Source organism: Halichoerus grypus, chromosome 6 (genome assembly GCF_964656455.1).
Source record: "Halichoerus grypus chromosome 6, mHalGry1.hap1.1, whole genome shotgun sequence".
Classification (NCBI taxonomy): domain Eukaryota; kingdom Metazoa; phylum Chordata; class Mammalia; order Carnivora; family Phocidae; genus Halichoerus; species Halichoerus grypus.
Window position 1 is genome coordinate 6,979,330 of NC_135717.1, and position 19,023 is coordinate 6,998,352.

Consider the following 19,023-nt stretch of genomic DNA (forward strand, 5'->3'; position numbering starts at 1 on the left):
TGACCTGAGTCAAAGGCAGATGCTTAACCAACTGAGCCACCCAGGCACCACAAATGCCATTCTTTAAAATGTTCCTTCTAGAAAGTTATCCCAAGGAAATCATCCTGGATGTGCACAAGAATTTTCAGTGCATGCTGTTTAAAAATGAAAATTGAAAACAATTTAAATACCCAGGTGTACAATATGAAATTATTAAATTACATAAATTATGTGATTGAATATGAGGTAGCTATTTTATTTTTTTATTTTTTTAATTTTTTTTTAAAAGATTTTATTTATTTATTTGACAGAGAGAGACAGAGTGAGAGAAGGAACACAAGCAGGGGGAGTGGGAGAGGGAGAACCAGGCTTCCCACGGAGCAGGGCGACCGATGTGGGGCTCGATCCCAGGACCCTGGGATCACGACCTGAGCCGAAGGCAGACGCTTAACGACTGAGCCACCCAGGTGCCCCAAGGTAGCTATTTTAAAGATTTTATTTATTTATTTGTCAGAGCGAGAGAGAGCACAAGCAGGGGGAGCAGCAGGCAGAGAGAGAAACAGGCTTCCCACTGAGCAAGGAGCCTGATGTGGGACTCAATCCCAGGACCCTGGGATCATGACCTGAGCCGAAGGCAGACACTTAACAACTGAGCCATCCAGGCATCCTAAGAGGTAGCTATTTTATTTTTTTAAGATTTTATTTATTTATTTGACAGAGAGAGACCCAGCGAGAGAGGGAACACAAGCAGGGGGAGTGGGAGAGGGAAAAGCAGGCTTCCCACTGAGCAGGGAGCCCGATGTGGGGCTTGATCCCAGGACTCTGGGATCATGACCTGAGCTGAAGGCAGACATTTAACCGACTGAGCCACCCAGGCACCCTGAGGCAGCTATTTTAAATGGGTAGTTGAATATATGTGTACACAGTTGAATGATTCCAAATGCTAATAGTATCTCTGAATGATAGATTGTGGATAACTTTTATTTTCTTCTTTTTTGCATATGTGTATTTCCTAATTTTTCTATAATGCTTATGTATTTTTTGGTTTTTAAAATAAGTTTAAAGGGGCACCTGGCTGGCTCAGTTGGTGGACTGTGGGACCCTTAATCTCAGGGTTGTGAGTTCAAGCCCTATGTTCGGTGAAGAGTTTACTTAAAAAAAAAATCTTTAAAAAAATAAAATAAGTTTGAAATGTTAACTGTCGTCATCAACAAACCTCCTCTATCCCTTTGTCCTTGGGATACAGTATAATCTAGAGACCTTACACAAAACCTATCATGCTCCCATCATCCCCTCTCCATTTTTGAAACTTTTGGGTTCCAGTCTGCACTATCCCAAGCTGTCTCTAGTCCAGATGAAAAGAGAATCAGATGTCACTATTTTAACCCGCAAACTCCACTTGTTTCCTTCCCCCCTTACACCTATGCCTTCATTTCTTCAAAACAAACATCAAATCCACCCTCTAGTGTTGCACGATTGAGGAGCTAAATGTGACTAAGGACTTAAAAAGAAAAGCATAGAAATAAAACCTATCCCACCCCTTCTCAAATATTTTTTTTCCTTTCTTGTTTTTGGCGGCGGTGGTGGGGGGCTTCTCCTTTTATCTTTTTTCTCCTTTTCCCTGAAAAGAAATAGATAATGTACCACCACTTCCCCCCCCACCCCCCACACACACACCATCCTGGATTCAGGTCATACTTACTGTTACTATCCAGCCACTTACTATGCATCTTGTATAACTTGCTTCACCTGTTTCTTCTGTAACTAAATTAATCATATCTACCTTATTTGCATTACAAAGTAGTGGTGTTGATAAATATAACCTGCAAATGTTCTGAAGATATAAAATACACTATAAATTCTGAAGGAGGCAATTTTTTTCCTCTCTAATTTCTTCTTTTGCTCTCCTGCCTCGTTTGACTACTTGTTAGATTTTCTTCCTTTTCTGCTCCTTCTCCTTCCCATTTTCTACCTCCTCACCTCTGTTCATTTATTCATTCTGCAAACATTGATCAACAGTTGGGTCAGGCACACTGCTAGGGTTCTTTGAAGAGCTCACAGCTAAAGTGGGGAACCAGGCTCGTAGACCAGTAGCTGCAGTATGATGTCTAAGTACTAGAACGGCACAGAGGACCCTGCGACAAAATCTGGGCACAGGAAGTCTTCACAGAGGAAGTGGTGGTTTGAAGAGGGCCTTGAAGGATGAAATAGTTCACAGATAGGCAGAGGAGGGAGAGAAGAGCATCCCAGATAGAAGGGCCACATGCAGAGAGAAACATGGGTAATCCCAGAAAGGCAGAGGCAGAAAATGCAGTTAGAATGGAAGGTTACAGCCACATCAGGGATGTTTTTAAACCTGACTAGGGAGTTTGGATTTAACAACCCAGCTCAGGGGTTTCTGGTTTTGTTTTTGTTGTGGTCTCGGGAGTGGGCTGGCAGGATCATTGAGTGGTCTCAATGCAGTGCAACATGAAAACATGGGGCCCCTTGTTCAAAGATTATTACGAATTTCAAAATGGGGATGGCAGAGCATTAAACCCAGCACAGGCCCTTCTGAGCACGGGGCTCTGTGTGACTGTGCAGTTTGAGCACCCACGAAGTCAGCCCTGATGAAAGGCAACGGTAATATGGACAGGACTGGCACAATACACAGGAACTGACCCAGGCAGTACAGGAAATGAGGCAGTTGGGATCCCACAGTGAGGTCTGTGAACTATCTGAAGTATTTAAAATATTTAGTAGAGGGGCGCCTGGGTGGCTCAGGTTAAGCATCTGCCTTCAGCTCAGGTCATGATCCCAGAGTCCTGGGATCAGTCCCGCATCAGGCTCCCTGCTCAGCGGGAAGCCTGCTTCTCCCTCTCCCACTCCCCCTGCTTGTGCTCCCTCTCTTGCTGTCTCTCTCTCTGTCAAATAAAAAAAAAAAAAATCTTAAAAAAAAAAAAAATTTAGTAGAAATGGATGTTGAAGGTATCCAATATCCAATGGATATTGGAAGTAGAAAGGAAAATTTTAATAAATTTGAAACAAAAACGGGTAAAAGGTTACATCATAAATGCAATGTTGTAGGGGCGCCTGGGTGGCTCAGTTGGTTAAGCAACTGCCTTCGGCTCAGGTCATGATCCTGGAGTCCCGGGATCGAGTCCCGCATCGGGCTCCCTGCTCAGCGGGGAGTCTGCTTCTCCCTCTGATCCTCCCCCTCTCATGCTCTCTGTCTCCCATTCTCTCTCTCAGATAAATAAATAAAAAATCTTTAAAAAAATAAAAAAATAAAAAAATAAATGCAATGTTGTAAAAAGAGACTAAAGAGGGTGTCTCGGTTGTGGCCGCTGTAACAAAATACCACAGACTGGGTGGCTCATAAACAACAGAAACTTAGTTCTGGAGGCTGGAAGTCCCAGATCAGAGTGCCAGCATGGTCAGGTTCTTGTGCAGGGGGAGTGACTGAGGGAGAGGGAGAAGCAGATCCCCAGCTGAGCAGGGAGCTGGGACTCTATCCCAGGACCCTGGGATCATGACCTGAGCTGAAGGCAGATGCTTAACAGACTGAGCCACCCAGGCGCCCCGGGAGGACTTTTTGAGGGAAAAGCCAAAATCAGAAAAGACTCTCTCCCATATCCAACCAAGGAAAGATCTCCTTGATGGGCCCAACCCCCTCTGTCTATGCGTTGATTTGGAATTTTGTTAAACCCCATGCTCCAGCATATACCCCTCTGGGTTCACATTACCATCCCATCCCCATCTTAGCCCCTTCCTGGTCTCCCACCCTTCCCCTCTTCCCACTGTCTGACAAGACTTGCCGAGGTCTTTCTTCTTTTTGCAGTGGCTACACTGTCATTTATTTGAGGAGAGGAAAGGGTCACCAAATTTGGCTGCCTTATCCCTTGTGGGTGGTTTTATGGAAAGAGACGTGGGGATAAAGGAGAAGGAGGGCTAGCTGGGAAAAAGATGATATTGGGTTTGTGAGCCTGAATTTTATTTGATTTTGTTTTGCTAAATTTTGAGAAAATATGGCCCCAGTTTATGAACATGATCTTGGTTTGCAAGGCAAGGGCTAAATTCTAGTAACAGCCCTGAACTGAGGTTTTAGGGGCTGAACAGAGGATGAGGATGAGTTGATATTTTCAAATACAAGTAATACAGGGCTATTACTCCACAAACCAAGAAAATGTTATTTACCAAGTTCACAGTGGTGCCAACAGGACTCCTAGCGATCAGGCCCTATGGGATCATGTGCACTAGCAGCTCTGGGAATCTACACATCTCCACCTTACTATCAGGATCCTTTGAATACAAATGCCTGCCCCAACCAGTACACACTCACCCTCTAATGAAAGCAGAAGAGCCCCTCCTTACTCTAGCTCCCAGTCAGCTTTGTCACTTGTTGCTGACTGGCTGCCCCTGGGCCTTGGCCTTCTGGTTCAGCGTGCCACTCCTCTGAGGCCACCTTTGCCCACCCTCACCTGCTGCACTCCCAGCTCCACTTCTTGACCAGGAATGGGACTCAAGCTAATAACTGTTCAGGGCCTTTCCGATCCCATTATAAGTTGCTCCTGCTATCTGCCAGCTGACATGTCCTTCCCCCTCATTCCTAAACAATGTCAGCTCCTGGCTCAGTGTCACTCTCTCCAATTTCTTACCTGTCCTAACACTCAGCAATTTGAAAATCCATGTAGATGAACTTGTCAACACTATACAGCCTTTCACTTCTGTAAGCTGCTCTCCATCGATAACACTGTCATCCACCCTCCTTCAGTCACTCATTCTGGGCTGACCATTTCACACCTGGGCCTCTGTCCTCAAACTCCAAATATGTCATCTCCTCCTCTCTCTCAGGCAGTGACTGTGGTTCCCATTTCTGAAAAAATTTCACAGACTTCCCCACCCCCATTTCTATCTAGCCATCGGAATCTGTGTCCATATAATCGGCCCATCAGTTGCCATGGATGAACCATCTATATTTGTATAAAGACAATCCTTCACTAGACTCCATCCTTCCTCACCTTCACAAGGCTATCGCTCCAGAAATTCTCCTTGCTCTCTCTTATATCACCATTTCCCCCCTCTTTTCTAAGTTATTCCTATCAGCACACAGCTATGCTTTTATTCTCTCATTTTGATAAAACCCTCCCTTGACCCAACTGATGACTGAGGTCTGTTCTGATCACTGATGTATCCAGCCCTTCTACCAGCAACTGCCCCATTTCTTCGATCCCTTTGCAGTAAAACCTTTAAAAGTAGATGACTTTACTCAGTGTCATTGATTTCTCCACTCCCATTCTCTATTAATCTTGTTATAATCAGACTTTGTTGTGACCATTCCACTGACACTGCCCTTCTTGAAGTTATCAATGACCTTTATAGTATATAATCCAACAATCAGTCACCTGCTGAAGGTTCTCAGCACCCATCAGCAGTGTCTGCACCAGCTGGTCACCTCCTTCCTGATACATGCTCTTCACTTGTTTTCCAGGACACCCCACTTTCCTGGTTTCCTCTGACCTCACCGATTGTTCCTTCTCAGACTTCTTCGCTGATTTCTTCTCTTCTTACAAGCTCTTGATGTTGACATGGCCCAGGGATCAGACCCTGATTCTCTTCTCTATTTACACTTACTCCCTTGTTGAGCTCATACAGTCTCGTGGCTTTAAGGACCATCCATCTACCAATAGCTCCCAAATTTATATTTCTAGCACAGAACTCTTTCCTGAATTCCAGACTCGTAACTACCTATTCAAAATCTCCACTTGCATACATAACAGATAGATGTGGGGAAAAATGAACTCTATTTCCACCACCACCAACTGCCCTCTAAATAAACTACTCTATCCTTAGCTTTTCCCATCTAAGTTGATGATAATGCCATCCTTCCAGTGCCTCAGGGCAAAAACAAAATCATTCTTATTGCTTTGTTTTTTTTCTCATATCCTACATTCAATGCATCAGGAAATCTTATTGGTTTTACCTTCAAAATGTATTTATAATCTTACTCCCTCTCAATATCTCCACTACTACCACCCTGGTCTATGTCACCATAATCTCTTACCTAATTTGTCTTGCTTGTTGCTTCCACACTTACCTTCCTACAGTCTTTTCTCAACATAACAGCCAGAATGATCCTTTTAATAATGAGATCATGTTATTTCTCTGTTTAAACTCCCTGGTGACTCCCTATTTCACTCAGTATGCATTCTCAACAGGAGCAATATCATCTCCAAGGGAATGAAAGCTGTTTCCTAGGGATCAGGGGGTAAAAAAATTTTTTGGATATTACAATGGTTTGTGGCCCTCCGAAGGCCGCAGTACATAAACAAATACAAGTTATGTCTATGGTATTAAAATTTTATGAGAGGGTAGCAATTAGGAAATAAAATCTAAAGAGTCTCCTAAGGGGCATAATAATGGGGGGTGAAAGGTTGACAACAACTAACTCAGAGGAAAAACCAAATTCCTACACAGCTGTACATCATCTGGCCTCCATTACCTCCCTGAACTTTTCTCCTACTACTCTCCCCTTGATCATTCAGTTTCAGCCACATTGGCTTTTGTGCTGATTCTCAAGTATATCAGTCATGCACATTCATACACACACACACTGAGCCTTTGTGATAGTTACCTCTGCCATGGATACTCTCTCCCAGGTTTCCTCCAGGTTGACTCCCTCACCTCCTTTCAGTCTTTGCCTGAGTCTTCTCAATGTCTCCTCAGAGAGACCTACCATGACCACCCTATTTAATACTATAGCATGTCCCCTCTTACCTCCACACTCTGGCCCCCATTTACCTTGATGATTTTTTCCCCATATCACTTATCATCTTCTAACACACTACTTAATTTTCCTTTTATATGTATTGCTTGTTTTCTGTCTCCATCCGCTAGAGTATAAGCTCCATGAGGGTAGAGATCTTTGTTCTACCCACAGCCTCTAGAACAGTGGCTGGCATAGAATCATAGCTTTCAATAATGAATGAATTCATCCCTTCTAGCCCTAGAGGAAAAACTTAAATCCCAGAAGGAATTATAACTTCAGTTGAGTGTGAATCTATAACTGGAAAAAAAGTATGAGGCCAGGGCTGAGGATGTGACTCATGACCACATTATTAATTCTGTCTGGGACCCCCTCCTTAAGATCATAAAAATAACTAGAAATTCAGGCATGTTAAAGCTGTATCTGGAGCCTAGCCCAGGTGGAGAGGGACTTTTTGCCTGGGCTTCACATTCACGAAAGCCTCAAATGTAGGTTTTGAATGTTCCCTCTAAAGGGGGTTGGTTATATATTCAGTCAGAGACATGCCCACAAGAAAGGAAGGAGACTTTTCAGATTACAACTTAACTGGTGTCTCATTACAGCATCCTGCCTCACAGATTAACTTTGTAAACCTGGCAATTATTGTAAGACTGTCAAAATCATAAAGCTTTGTAATATCTCTGTGTTAAAAGCATTCATCTGTTAAATGTAACCATTTCAATCGTGCCACAATTTTGGAACCCTGTTTTTGCTTCTTTTTGGTTTTTCACATACTACTAAATTTGAGAAATGGGGTGGCCTGAGCTTTGAGAGAGCCTGCGTATGTTAGATGGGCTTTGTCGCCTCTTGGCCACAGAGAACCAAGGAAGTGGACTCTCCAACATTACATGGGCTCCCAGCACTCACAGGCTGCCAGGCCCCAGACACTCAAATGCCTCCTCCCCTTCTGGCTCACCAGTGCTTCCCCCAAAATATGTACTTACAAAGCACATTCCTTCCCCTTTGCTCAATTATCCCATAATACTCCTGGGTGGAGGCAGGGGAAAACCAGTGGGAAAGGATTACCCACAACTACAGGCCCAGGTATGAATGCTGCCACAGAGACCATCACAGCAAAGGGGCACCAGCCTCTCTGGGTTTTGTGGTTGTGATGGTTCATTTTACGTGTCAACTTGGCTAGGCTACGGGACCCAGTGGTTTGGTCAAACAACAGTCTAAATTATATACAACCATCAACACACTTCCCAACCCCCACTCTGCCCTTCCTGGCTCTTAACCCTGAAACATCCATTCAACCAGCACTTTTTGAAGGGTAATAGTCATTATCTTTGGGAATAAAATGTTGAAAACATCACAGCCCTGACCCCCGTACTGCTCAGCTTGTAAGTGAGCTATGCAGGCAAACAAAGAGTAGCAGTGAAGTGCAGTAAGTGCTACACTAGAGATATGAGCCCCTTAGATCCTGGTGGGACAAAGTGTGTATGTTGGGAGGGGTCAAGTTAGGGGAAAATAAAGGAATGTGTAGTTTCCAGGCACTTCCCAAAGTCCCAACCTCCAAATATCATCAAAATAGGGATCCGGGTCAATATGTGAATTTGGGGGTGGGGACACATAAGCATTCAGACTATAGCAATTATCAATACTTTGAAACCCTTTGTATCTCTTTCTATCCCATCCCCCTCTCAATCCCAGAAGTAACCACTATTCCAACTTTTAAAAATCATTCCCTTGATCTTTATCGTTTTGAGATAGATAGATAGATAATATCTCCAATTCCAAGAAGAGTGTCTGGTACACAGAAGGTGCTCAATAAACACTGGTTGAATGAAAGAATGAGAAACTTTGCTCACTACATGAGTAGTATGATTTGTGAAAATGAAACAATTCTGATGGCTGATGAACAGTGTCCTGTGAAGGGCTCCTCTGTGTTAAGTAAAATAAAAACAGGGAATTTCTGGGGTAAACTTAAATGTAGCTTTTTTTTTTTTTTTTAAGATTTTATTTATTTATTTGACCGAGAGAGACACAGCGAGAGAGGGAACACAAGCAGAGGGAGTGGGAGAGAGAGAAGCAGGCTTCCCGCCGAGCAGGGAGCCCGACGTGGGGCTCGATCCCAGGACCCCGGGATCATGACCTGAGCCGAAGGCAGACGCTTAACGACTGAGCCACCCAGGCGCCCCTTAAATGTAGCTTTAAAAAGTAATAATAACTGTAGTTGGCTGATGGAGCAATGGGAAAAGCATCCGACTCAGTGCCAGCAAACTTAGATTGGAATCTGGCTCTGCCACTTGCCAGCTAGTGTGCCTGTGAGCAGGGCTCAACCTCTCTTAAATTTGCACTTCCTCATCCGCAAAACAGGGATACTATTACAGCGTGGTTAATAAGAGGGATAGGTAAGTGTATGGATAAAAATGCTCTGAAGAGTAAGTTAAAGAAAATGATGCTACGAAGTGTCATCAATATTTAAGGCCAACGGGAGCCTTTGCAAATTAAGCAACTCCATGTAACTGTCTCTACATCCTCCTCCCAACTTATGTTATAAACATACCTTATTTTGGGGCATCTGGGTGGTTCAGCTGGTTAGGCATCCATCTCTTGATTTTGGTTCAGGTCATTATCTCAGGGTCGTGGGATTGAGCCCCATGTTGGGCTCTGTGCTGAGTGTGGAGCCTCTTGGGATTCTTTCTCCCTCTGCCCCTCCTCCCCCACTCATGTGTGCGCACTCTCTCTAAAAAAAATAAACAAACATACTTCATTAAAAAAAAAGGCATCCATCCATCTTCTCTAATGAAACTTCTCCTCAAGCAACAGTACTGTTTTATTTTGTTGAGATATAATTCACATACAGTAACATTCACTGCTTTAAAGTGTGCAATTCAGTGGTTTTACTACATTTACAGTCTGTGTAACTGTCATCACTCTATCATCCTAGAACATTTTCATCACCAATTAGGAGTCACTCCCCATTTCCCCCTCCCCTCAGCCCCTGGCAACCACTGATCTGCTTCTTGTTTCTATGGATTTGCCTAGTCTAGACATCTCACATAAATAGAATCCTAGTCTGTGTGGCCTTGGGTATCTGATGGCTTTCACTTGGCGTAATGTTTTCAAGGTTTATCCATGTTGTAGGACTTATCAATACTTCATTCCTTTTTACAGCCGGATGAGAGTCCGTTGTATGGATATACCACCGTTTTATTTACCTGTTGCTGAGTTTATGGATATTTGGGTGGTTTCCGTCCTTGGGCTATTATGACTAACGCTGCTATGAACATAGGTGTGCAAGTGTTTTGGGTGGACATGTTTCCAATTCTCTCGAGTCCAGCTAGGAGTGGAGCTGCTCCTAGAACAACTCTAATTGAACTTTTCCAGGAACCGCGGATGGGTTTTCCACAGCAGCTGCTGCATTTCACAGCCCCATCAGCACTGCACAAGGACGCCAATTTCTCCACACCTTCACCAACTAGGACTTATTATTTCTAGAATCAACCTTCAATTTACCTCACCAACACTTTCTCAGTCATACTGATATTGCGGGTCTGGAAACTATTTAAATGAAAACAAAAGTAATCGAGGTGACACTCAGGTATTAAAGAAACGACTTCAGAGTACTGTTTCTAATTTTTCCTGGCAGAGAATATTCAGCTTCGCGGCCGCCTCGCCTGAGGGGAGGAGGCGAGGGACCCAACTCACCGTCACAACGTTCCTCACAGAACCCCGGGAGGAAAAGCCATTTTGGGAACAAATCCCTGTCTTAAAGGGATAGTTTCCTGGAGTAGGGATAAGAGTAGCCTTTGACTAGCTCTTCACGTGCATTTCACGTCACTTCACTTTATTCTCTCACTCATAGTCTCACTGGCGGGTAGTTTCGCCCAAAGGGAATGTCGGCTCCTCTGCGCGCAGGCGCACACCCTCAGCCCGCCCTCCTCCCTCCGGTCCCGCCCCTCCAGGCCCCTCCCTCCGCCGACACGCCCCCTCCCCTCGAGCTCTGGGGCTGATGGGCGGGGAGAGGGCTGTGAAGGAGGGCCTGCGACCAATCCGCTTGCGTCTTCGGGAAGCAGCGCTACGCACTGGTAGATTAAGGCTGATGATGTACTCGTGTTCCAATCCACACTTTGGGGGCGGGGCTAAAATCCTGAGGCGCAAAGCTGGAGGGGACCGCCTGGTGGAAGCACGTGACCTGGGTCTGGAGCCGGAAGCTACCTATCTGATAGGGAGCGCCCCCAGCACCTAAGGCTGCGATGGTGAGTGAGGACGCATGCGCGGGAGTACGCGCTAGGGGTTCTGCATCCCTGTTCCCCAATCTCTTCGGTTCCCCCCACTTGGGCCTGTACTCCGCCCTTACCTCCTATCCACCCCGGACGCAGAGAGAATGGAGATGGGAGGGGAGGCGACGTAGAGGGTTGAAGAGGGGTCCGTGCGAGGGTGTATGGGAGCTGGGGAGTAGTCTGCGGGGGTGGGGCGGCCCACCGGGGGAATTGGAGATGGGGCGGGGTGGGGGAAGGGAACAGTGGTGCTGCGGAGGCCAAGGGAGTCCAGGGTCAGAGGGTGAGAAGGTGGGAAGCTCGGCATGATCAGTGTTGAAGGCTTTGTAGAGGAACAGGGTCTGGAAGAGACCTAGCTGGGAAAGAGGTTTCGGGGGGGCCTTGTCAAGGGAGACTTGGGGTTGCAAGTGAAGGGCATCTAGGGCCATCCTGGCATGCTTCTCACTAATTGCATCTTTACCCACTAGACTTCTGCACTGACCCAGGGGTTGGAGCGAATCCCAGACCAGCTTGGCTATCTGGTGCTGAGTGAAGGCGCAGTGCTGGCGGTGCGTTCTGGGCAAGGGCACATGACCCCGTGATCCCTTTTAATATCGCCCGGTTTAGCCTAAGTTGTCTGTATTCTAGGTCTTAGCTATCATGCTTGGCAGATAGTAAGCTTTCAGTAACTAATCAAATAAATCCTGGAATCATAGTCTGGTAACTTCTGAGTTAAAAGAAGTTTAATGACTTTAACAAAGACAACTACTTACAGGATTGTTGATAACTGATATTATCCAAGTTTTCTCGAATATGTCTTTATTTGGTATTTATTTAAGAGGCTTTGAATTTTGTTTCATAGTACAATATAGTGTTAAGCTCTCTAGAAGTTTTTAATGGAGCTGGTGAGCCAAGGCTTAAGGATAAAAGTTGAAAGCAATGCAAGTGGTAAAGACTAGTGAAGGAGACCAGAAAATGAAGGATTCAACCCTTGTGTTGTAACTTACATTATAACAAGGAGACTCTTGGAGGAGGTAAGAATTCAGCTGGGCTTAAAGGATGGATGGTTGTGAACAGGCAGAAAAGGAGAGTACTCAGGGTTGGAGTGGTGGGTTTGTGTTGAAAAGATTTGGAAAGGTTTGGAAGAAGATATGGTAAGGAAGGATCTCATTGTGGAGGACTTTCAAGGCTGGGTTGACACATTTGGGTTAATCTTGAGGGTAATGGGAGCTTTGAAGGGTTTCGAACAGAAATGTGAGCTAAGGAAATAGTTGAGCAAAATTATTCTATTAGGTGTGAAGACAGCTGGAAGGGGTGGGATTCAGAAGTAGGGGGAACTGCTGCGAAAATCTAGGTATGAGACAGGTCTGGTGGCAGTGAGGAGGAGCAAGGAGAGAAGAAATTTTGAAGGAAGAATCAATGTATCTTGGTAATGACTAGAGATAGGTAATAGAGGGGATACTTCTCCATCTAGTAAGACTGAACCCAAGCCTAGAATGATGGTGCCTTAACAAACAGGAAATTAAGAAATGAAGTTGATTGGGGAGGGGGTGAGGTAAGGAGAATTTTGATGACTTGACTTTAGACATTTTGATATAGAATGATAGCAGTTAGTATATATTGCCAGGAGCTGTTCTGAGCATCTCACCGATATCTCAGTGTAATCCTCACAACGGGCCCATGGATAGGAACTTGTCCCAATTTACAGATGAGAAAACAGAGGTACAGAATGTCCAAGAGAGCAAAGGGCCTGAACATGACCTAGTTGGGAGGTCCATGTTGAGGAGGTTGGGAGAGGAAATTGAGACAGTCAGCAGAAAAGAGGAAGCCTAGGCCACAGTCACATCATTACCCAAGGGCTAGGTAGGAGGGAGGGGCCAAGGACAAAGAGGATGTTCGTTTATGTTTCAGATTCTGCAGACAGGGCACCAAGTAGAAAGACTGAGGAAAAGAGCTCTGGAGGGGTCCCTGAACCTGTCAGTGGTGGGTGGGTGGGCATAGATGTTTGAGTATGTAGTTTTATCAATAAGTGGGGAGAGAGGGAGAAATCAAGTTTCAGCGATTAGGAAAGAATGGTCAGTAAAGAATGAGAGTCACTGCTCACTGGGCGAAGCCCCATTTTGTAAGGATGAGAAACAAGATGGCATCAAGAGGGGCAACAATATCATAGGAAAGTTTCAGGTTTATTTTTCCAAAAATGGGGGTAACCTGAGGGGTACTGGAAAGTTGAGAGGGAGAGGTTACAAATGCTAGAGCCAAAGTGACTGTTCTGGAATTCTTTCCCAATTCTTTTCCCTAATCTCTGCCATCCTTCCTCTTCCCTCTGCATGCAGTCATCTGGGGATCTAGAGAATGACGAGCAGGCAGCCAGTGCCATCTCTGAGCTGGTCAGCACGGCCTGTGGTTTCCGGCTGCACCACAGCACGAGCATACCCTTCAAGCGCCTGTCGGGTGAGCCTCAGCCCCTGCCCCCCTGGTGGTGGTGGTGGGAGGGGGTGGGGGTTGCTCCCAGAGGCTTGTCTTCTGAGGGCTGGGGGGAGAAAACGGCTGTCTCCTGCCAACCTCCCACCATCTCCCCCTGGGGTCCCTGGGCCCTTTGGGATTCACCCCTGCATCAGAACTATGAGAAAGCAAGAGAGGGAAGGGGACGTAATGGAGCCCTCCTATCTTCAAATCTCTGAGCCTTGAACTATCGAATGCCTTTGGCTTTTGATCCCACCAGCTTGTGTGACCCTGTAGAGGCCGTTGTACCCCACTAACTCTGTGCTCCCTTCCCTCTCCTGGGCGGGGGAAGGTGTGTCTCCTTTCCAGTGGTCTTTGGAGAACACACGCTGCTGGTGACCGTGTCAGGACAGAGGGTATTTGTGGTGAAGAGGCAGAACCGAGGCCGGGAGCCTGTTGACGTCTGAGCCTGCCAGAGGGCAAGGGGCAGAGGTGGATTGGGTCCATGGGCCTCTGTGATGAGGAAGACGCAAACCTCCTCCACCTCTTTCTTGGCTTGCTGCTAGAACTAAGGCTTTCTGCTCACCCACTTCCCCACCCCTACCTGGAAGGGCAGAGGCTTGGGAACTTTGCACTGTGTCAAGGAGAGTGAGGGCAAGGGGATCTCCCTCTTCCCTCCCTCCCTCCTAATAAACATGAGTCTGATGTTCCCAGGTCCAGGGATGTGTGTATGAGAGGGTGTGACGGGGGAGGGAGGGATACACCCTAAGTCTGTCTTCTGTCTTCTAGGGAGACAGTCATGTATGTGGGCCCAGAGGGGTGGGGCAAAGCACCTGGGCATATAAAACTGGCAATCAGAGAATAGTATGGTAGGAAGGGAGCTGAGGGGAGCTACTTGGTGTGCATGCTGAAGGGAACCACTCTGAGCCCCTGGGGCCTCTGCTCCTGCCGCCAACACACAAACGAAAGTCATTCTTCTCCCTCCTGAACAGGCATTTAATAGTCTTATTTCAGTTGGAAGCAGTAGTTGGAGAATAAGTTACAGGAACAGACAGATCAAAAAAAAAAAAAAAAGAAAAGAAAGAAAAGAAAACCCCACACAACTTAAAGTGCTTCAGGCTGCAAACGTAAACATGAGGGGCAGGAGGAGGCCACCTGGCTATCTCCCCTTTCCCCGGAGACAGGAGGGTCATTGTCGGGGTCCCTTTACCATCACCACCCTCTAATCTCAGCCCTGCGGGTGGGTGGGAGGAGGGAGGGAGGGAATATCAGAGGCAGGAGGGACAACTTAATAGGAACAAGGAATACACTTTGTAAACTTAGAACCAGGGTACAGGGCGGGGGGCAAGGGAGCTCTTGGAGCCCCTGCCCTGGCTTCGGGGTGGGGCCAGCCCCCCCAGGGAGTCGGAGAAATACTGTTGGCTTAGTGCTGTAGCCATACCCGCCCATTTCACAGCTTCTTTCCTCGTCCCTCATCAGCAGACACAGACAGGCGGCCCTGTTGGGCCTCCTTATCCACGGTGGGAGGCATCCCAGGGGAGGCACAGTCTGGAGCGAGGACCCCCTCCAGGGGCTTTCGGTTTCTGGGAGTGTAAGAGGGAGGAGAGCCCGCACGGTGCTACTTGACAGGCTCCACCACCAGGACCTTGCACTCACGCTTGGCAATCTTGTCCAGAGAAAGCACAGCCTTGTCCGGGGGCAGGTAGAGGGGGCGGCCCACAGGGGAGGCCACAGGGGGCGTGATGGCCCTGCGCTCCATCACGCTGCCCGACCTGGGGGAAGGCAGAGGCTGTGGGCTCCGGTCGGACCCCGGGGACCCTTTCCTGCTCCCGCTCCAACTCCGGCCTCTACTGAGTCCAGTGGCACCCCCTCCCATGTGTCCATACCTCATGAGGTGGCTGCGGGAGGGCTGTTGGTGAGAGAAGGACTGAGAGCGGCCCAGGCTGGCCTGGTGTCTCTCCACCAGGTCCCGGACAGCAGGGCTGCTGGGGCTGCTCTTTCGAGAGAGGGGCCGGGCCTCGGGCGGAGGGTGGGACACACTGGCCGTGAACTGCAGCTTCAGTTTCATGTGCTGGCTCAGCTGGAGCGGGGAGACACAAGTCAGCATTCCAGCTCGGCCTCCGGGCCCCAGCCTTCCTTTCCAATCAAGTTCCCCACTTGCCCCGCCAGTGTGGGATCGAAGTTCCACCTTCCCTCCACCCCCGCTGTTTAGTACCACCCGTGGTGTTTCGTCCACAGAGGCTGGTGGCTGACTCCTCCCACCCCGACACTCTGCATAGCCCATCATGCAGTCCAGCCCCTCCCCAGCCCACCTCGAAGAGCCCCGTCCTCAGAGCCTGGAAGGCCACACTGAAGGTGAGCGCGCTGCCCTTCCGGGAAAAGCCTAGGTTGTTGAGGGGCGTGTGGCAGACAACAGAGTCCAGGGCAGCCTGCATGGCCCGGCGCTCCTCCTCACACAGCTGCTTTCCTGCAGGGGCGGGGGGGGGGAGGGACACAGAAACAGCCACCACTAAACACATCTGTACGGTGCTCCTCTGTTCACACAGCGCTTTCATGAACACAGTCTCATTTGCTCCTCAGAGCCCCTCTGTGCAGCAAACTGAGTATGTCATCTTTTGCTGAACTTTATAAGTAACAACAGCTAATACTTACTGTGTGCTGAGGTCTATTCTAACCATTTCACTTATGTTAACCGTTAAATCACCATAACAACCCCATGAGATATTATTTCCCCCATTTTAGAGAAGAGGGATCGGAGTGAGGCTCAGAGAGATTAAGTAGCCTACCTAAGGTCACACAGCTAGTGAATGGGAGAGGTAGAAATCAAATATACCGGGGAGCCCAGATCCAGGGTCAGTGCCCTTAAAATCACTGTCCCGCTGCTTCTGTAAGCTTTCCATCGGGGACACTGTGGAGACCACCATGGTACAAAGCCGAGGTAGCCTGCCACAAGCCACCCACCTCCATGACTTCCTTTCCCCTCCTCTTTTGGGACAAGGTCCCAGAGCCTGACAGCCCACCTACCAGCCTGTGCGTGCTCTGGGGTCCACACAAGCCTCACAGCAAGGAAGTCTTGGAGATTGTTGAGCAGTGTGTAGGTGACCGTGAATCGCTCGTAAGTCCGAACAGGGGACTCACAAGAGGCAGTCATCACAAAGCATGGGCGGTCCAGGCGGATGCTGGGCAGGCTAGAAGCAGTGAGAGAGGGAAGCGGGGCGTCTATTGCCAAATAGGTGAACAGGACGATGCCCAGCGGGGAGTCCCACAAACTCACCGGTAGTGGGTGTAGATGCTCTGGGTGAAGGGCAGCTTTGGGGTAGACCACTGAACCACAGCAATCAGGGGAACTTCTAGGCCCTGTAGGAGAGACAAAAGGAAACACCATGTGTATCTGAGGTCCCCTTCCATCTTTTGTTACCCCCTGGCCTTTCCCTCCCACTGCTTTTTCTTAACCTTGCTCTTCGAGCATACCAGCCTCTTATACTCACCTCTTTGGCCCCTTGAGGAGGTTGCTCACCCCCTCTCAGCTGAAACAGGAAGTTGTGTTCCTCCAGGGCACTAAGCGGGCAGGGGAAGCAGCCAGAGGTACCAGGGAGCCGGCAGAAGGAGCCCATGGAGACTTCCCCAGATTGGTGACTAGTTCAGCAGAAAGAGGGACAGAGCTTGATCTTTTCATGCCAGAGCTCTTGGCCCTGCCCCCATCCCCACTTTGCAGCCCTGCCCCCTCCTCAGGACCTCACCAGACATTGTCCACCAGCAGCACTGAGCCGTCGGGCATGACAGGTAGATAACTAGCATTGAAGTTTGGGAGAATACGGATATCCCAGATGGAAATTTCCTCCTGGGAGGAGCTGTTCAGCACTGTTGGAGGTAACCAGCTCAGCTCAGCTAAGAGTACCTGGACCCCTCAAGCCCCGACTTTACCCCTCCAAAATTGGACCGATCCCCACCAGTGTGCCCAGAGTAACTGCCACCCAGTCAGTGCCCTTGCTGCTACCAAAGACCTGAGCCACAGATCTGCTCACCCTTGAGCACTGTCAAGTGTTTTCCAGCCACAGTGAACTGGCGGCATTTCAGAACCGGAGGGGGCAGCAGAGTCAGCAGGGTGCTCACTGCAGGAGAGGGCCCAGGCAAGAACTGATGAGCTGGGCACAGACCTCACCTCCAACCCACAGTTCTAATCTTACTCTGCTCCCCAGATCATGCACTTGCCAGTATTACCCCTCCACTCTGTCCCCCAAATTCCAGACTCCAGCGTTTCCTCTCTGCATTTTCCCCACCTTGGGCCTTGAAAGCGCTCTGCTCCCCCCGGAAGGTCTCCCCCGGAGATCGGGTCTGCAGCAAGCGCAAGTAGCCTTGATCTCTGACCTCTGGTGCCTCAACCTCCCGTTTCCACACAGTCACTACAATCTGAGCACAAGGGACACAGGACCTCGGTCAAGACGAGAGACAGCCAGCCCAGCCTTAGAAAAGGAGTCTGAATTAGGACAACATCCCCACCCCTTGCCAATCTTACCTTGGCCTTAGGTGTCCCTGGGGGCAGCCTATCCAGTGAAACGGTGAGTGGGAAGATGACCTCATCTGTGGACACAATTGGTTCCTCCACAGGCAGCTGGGGTTTGTGAAAGGAGTAAGAGGGCGGGAGAGTCAAAGAGGCAGCCTGCGGCGTTCCCTTTAAGATGTGATGTTCTCCGTTCTTCTTGGCCTCCGCTCTCCTCCGTCATCTGCCTCCTTCAGGCCCCCAGCGTCCATCCCCTCCTGTCTCTGGAGCCCAGCAAACCGCCCCTCCGCCCTGTGCCGTGTCACCCCAAGCTCCTCACCGTGGTCGCTCCCCCTGAGGTAGCAGGGCCCGGGCCGTGGGTGAGGAGGGGGCTGCAGCCTCGAAACAACGCCCCACCGCCAGGATCCCCGCCCCCTGGGGGTTCGGGATCCTGGTCTGCGGAGCCACCGCCCCCGGGCGCCCCGCCTCCGGCGCTGACCGAGGCCAGGGCGGCCAGGGCCGTTGCCAGTTCTGCCCAGGCCCCTCGGGAGCCCAAGCCCGGGCCGCCCCCGGCGCCGGACCCCGCGCCTCCCCGGCAACGCAGCACCAGCAGGAAGCGGACAGTCTCCCCCAGGTAGAGATGGTTGCGCCGGGGCAGCGCCCGGTACCGGCCCGGGTCCCCCGCCAGCTCCGCGCGCGGCGGCAGCGGCACCGCCGGGAAATACATGGAGTAGTCACATTGGGACTCCATGGGGCGGCGAGGACGGCGCGGGCGGGGGGCGAGGTGGGCCGGGGCCGGCGGAGGGCGAGGGGGCCGCTGGGGCGGGGCCCGGGAGTCCCGACACCCAACGGGTGCTGCGCGCGGCCGGGCCGGCCCGGGAGACCAGCCGGGGCCGGGAACCGGGGCAACGAACCCGGAACCGAGACCCGACAGGGCCGGAACCGGACTGCTGGGCCGATTGACTGGCGAGAAACCGGAAGCGGAAAGGAAGGGGCGTGGCCTCTGAGGCCCCGGAATTTGTGGGTGACCGGACCGCTGTGGCGGGGGGAGAGGCGGGGTCCGGCTGGGGTTAGGCTGCAGTAAGAAGGGTTTAGGAGAGACTACAAGACAGATTTCTTAGAGAAGAAATATT

At 49.3% G+C, this 19,023-nt stretch overlaps 3 protein-coding genes across 14 annotated transcripts in view; 1 reads left to right on the top strand and 2 right to left on the bottom strand.

Annotated features, from left to right (window-relative positions):
* Positions 1-10,634, bottom strand: part of LOC118527112 (NXPE family member 3-like) — a 61,466-nt gene extending 50,832 nt beyond the window's left edge. For 4 of the 8 annotated variants that reach the window (XR_013448689.1, XR_013448690.1, XM_078074366.1 and 1 more), the window contains exons 1-2: positions 10,414-10,632; positions 9,273-9,452 (exon numbers count right to left, since the gene is read on the bottom strand). Coding sequence is in view for 1 of the 8 variants with exons in the window: in XM_078074371.1 (XP_077930497.1) it covers positions 9,273-9,287 (15 nt within the window). In the remaining 7 variants the exon portion in view is untranslated. Of the gene's footprint in view, positions 1-9,272; positions 9,453-10,413 lie in introns of all 8 variants that reach the window. The other 4 variants (XM_078074371.1, XM_078074369.1, XM_078074372.1 and 1 more) reach the window with 3 other exon arrangements.
* Positions 10,635-10,807: 173 nt separating this feature from the next.
* Positions 10,808-14,119, top strand: LAMTOR4 (late endosomal/lysosomal adaptor, MAPK and MTOR activator 4). 4 transcript variants are annotated; one of them, XM_036078795.2, is made up of 4 exons: positions 10,808-10,968; positions 11,457-11,537; positions 13,302-13,419; positions 13,763-14,119. In XM_036078795.2, the coding sequence occupies exons 1-4, from the start codon at positions 10,966-10,968 to the stop codon at positions 13,807-13,809; spliced, it is 249 nt and encodes an 82-aa protein (XP_035934688.1). In that variant the 5' UTR covers positions 10,808-10,965; the 3' UTR covers positions 13,810-14,119. The 4 variants fall into 4 exon arrangements, with proteins under 4 accessions (XP_035934688.1, XP_035934687.1, XP_035934689.1 ...); XM_036078794.2 differs by having other exon boundaries at positions 10,809-10,968; positions 13,780-14,119; XM_036078796.2 differs by lacking the exon at positions 11,457-11,537 and having other exon boundaries at positions 10,858-10,968; positions 13,780-14,119.
* A 324-nt stretch (positions 14,120-14,443) lies between these two features.
* Positions 14,444-18,858, bottom strand: TRAPPC14 (trafficking protein particle complex subunit 14). Of its 2 annotated transcripts, XM_036078754.2 has the most exons (11): positions 18,231-18,857; positions 17,927-18,022; positions 17,691-17,820; positions 17,436-17,522; positions 17,151-17,271; positions 16,899-17,046; positions 16,685-16,767; positions 16,435-16,598; positions 15,723-15,877; positions 15,297-15,490; positions 14,444-15,182 (listed from the first exon to the last, which is right to left on the bottom strand). In XM_036078754.2, exons 1-11 carry the CDS (start codon positions 18,639-18,641, stop codon positions 15,029-15,031), a joined length of 1,743 nt encoding a protein of 580 aa, XP_035934647.1. In that variant the 5' UTR covers positions 18,642-18,857; the 3' UTR covers positions 14,444-15,028. The 2 variants fall into 2 exon arrangements, with proteins under 2 accessions (XP_035934647.1, XP_035934648.1); XM_036078755.2 differs by lacking the exon at positions 17,436-17,522 and having other exon boundaries at positions 18,231-18,858.
* Between the last annotated feature and the right edge of the window lie 165 nt (positions 18,859-19,023).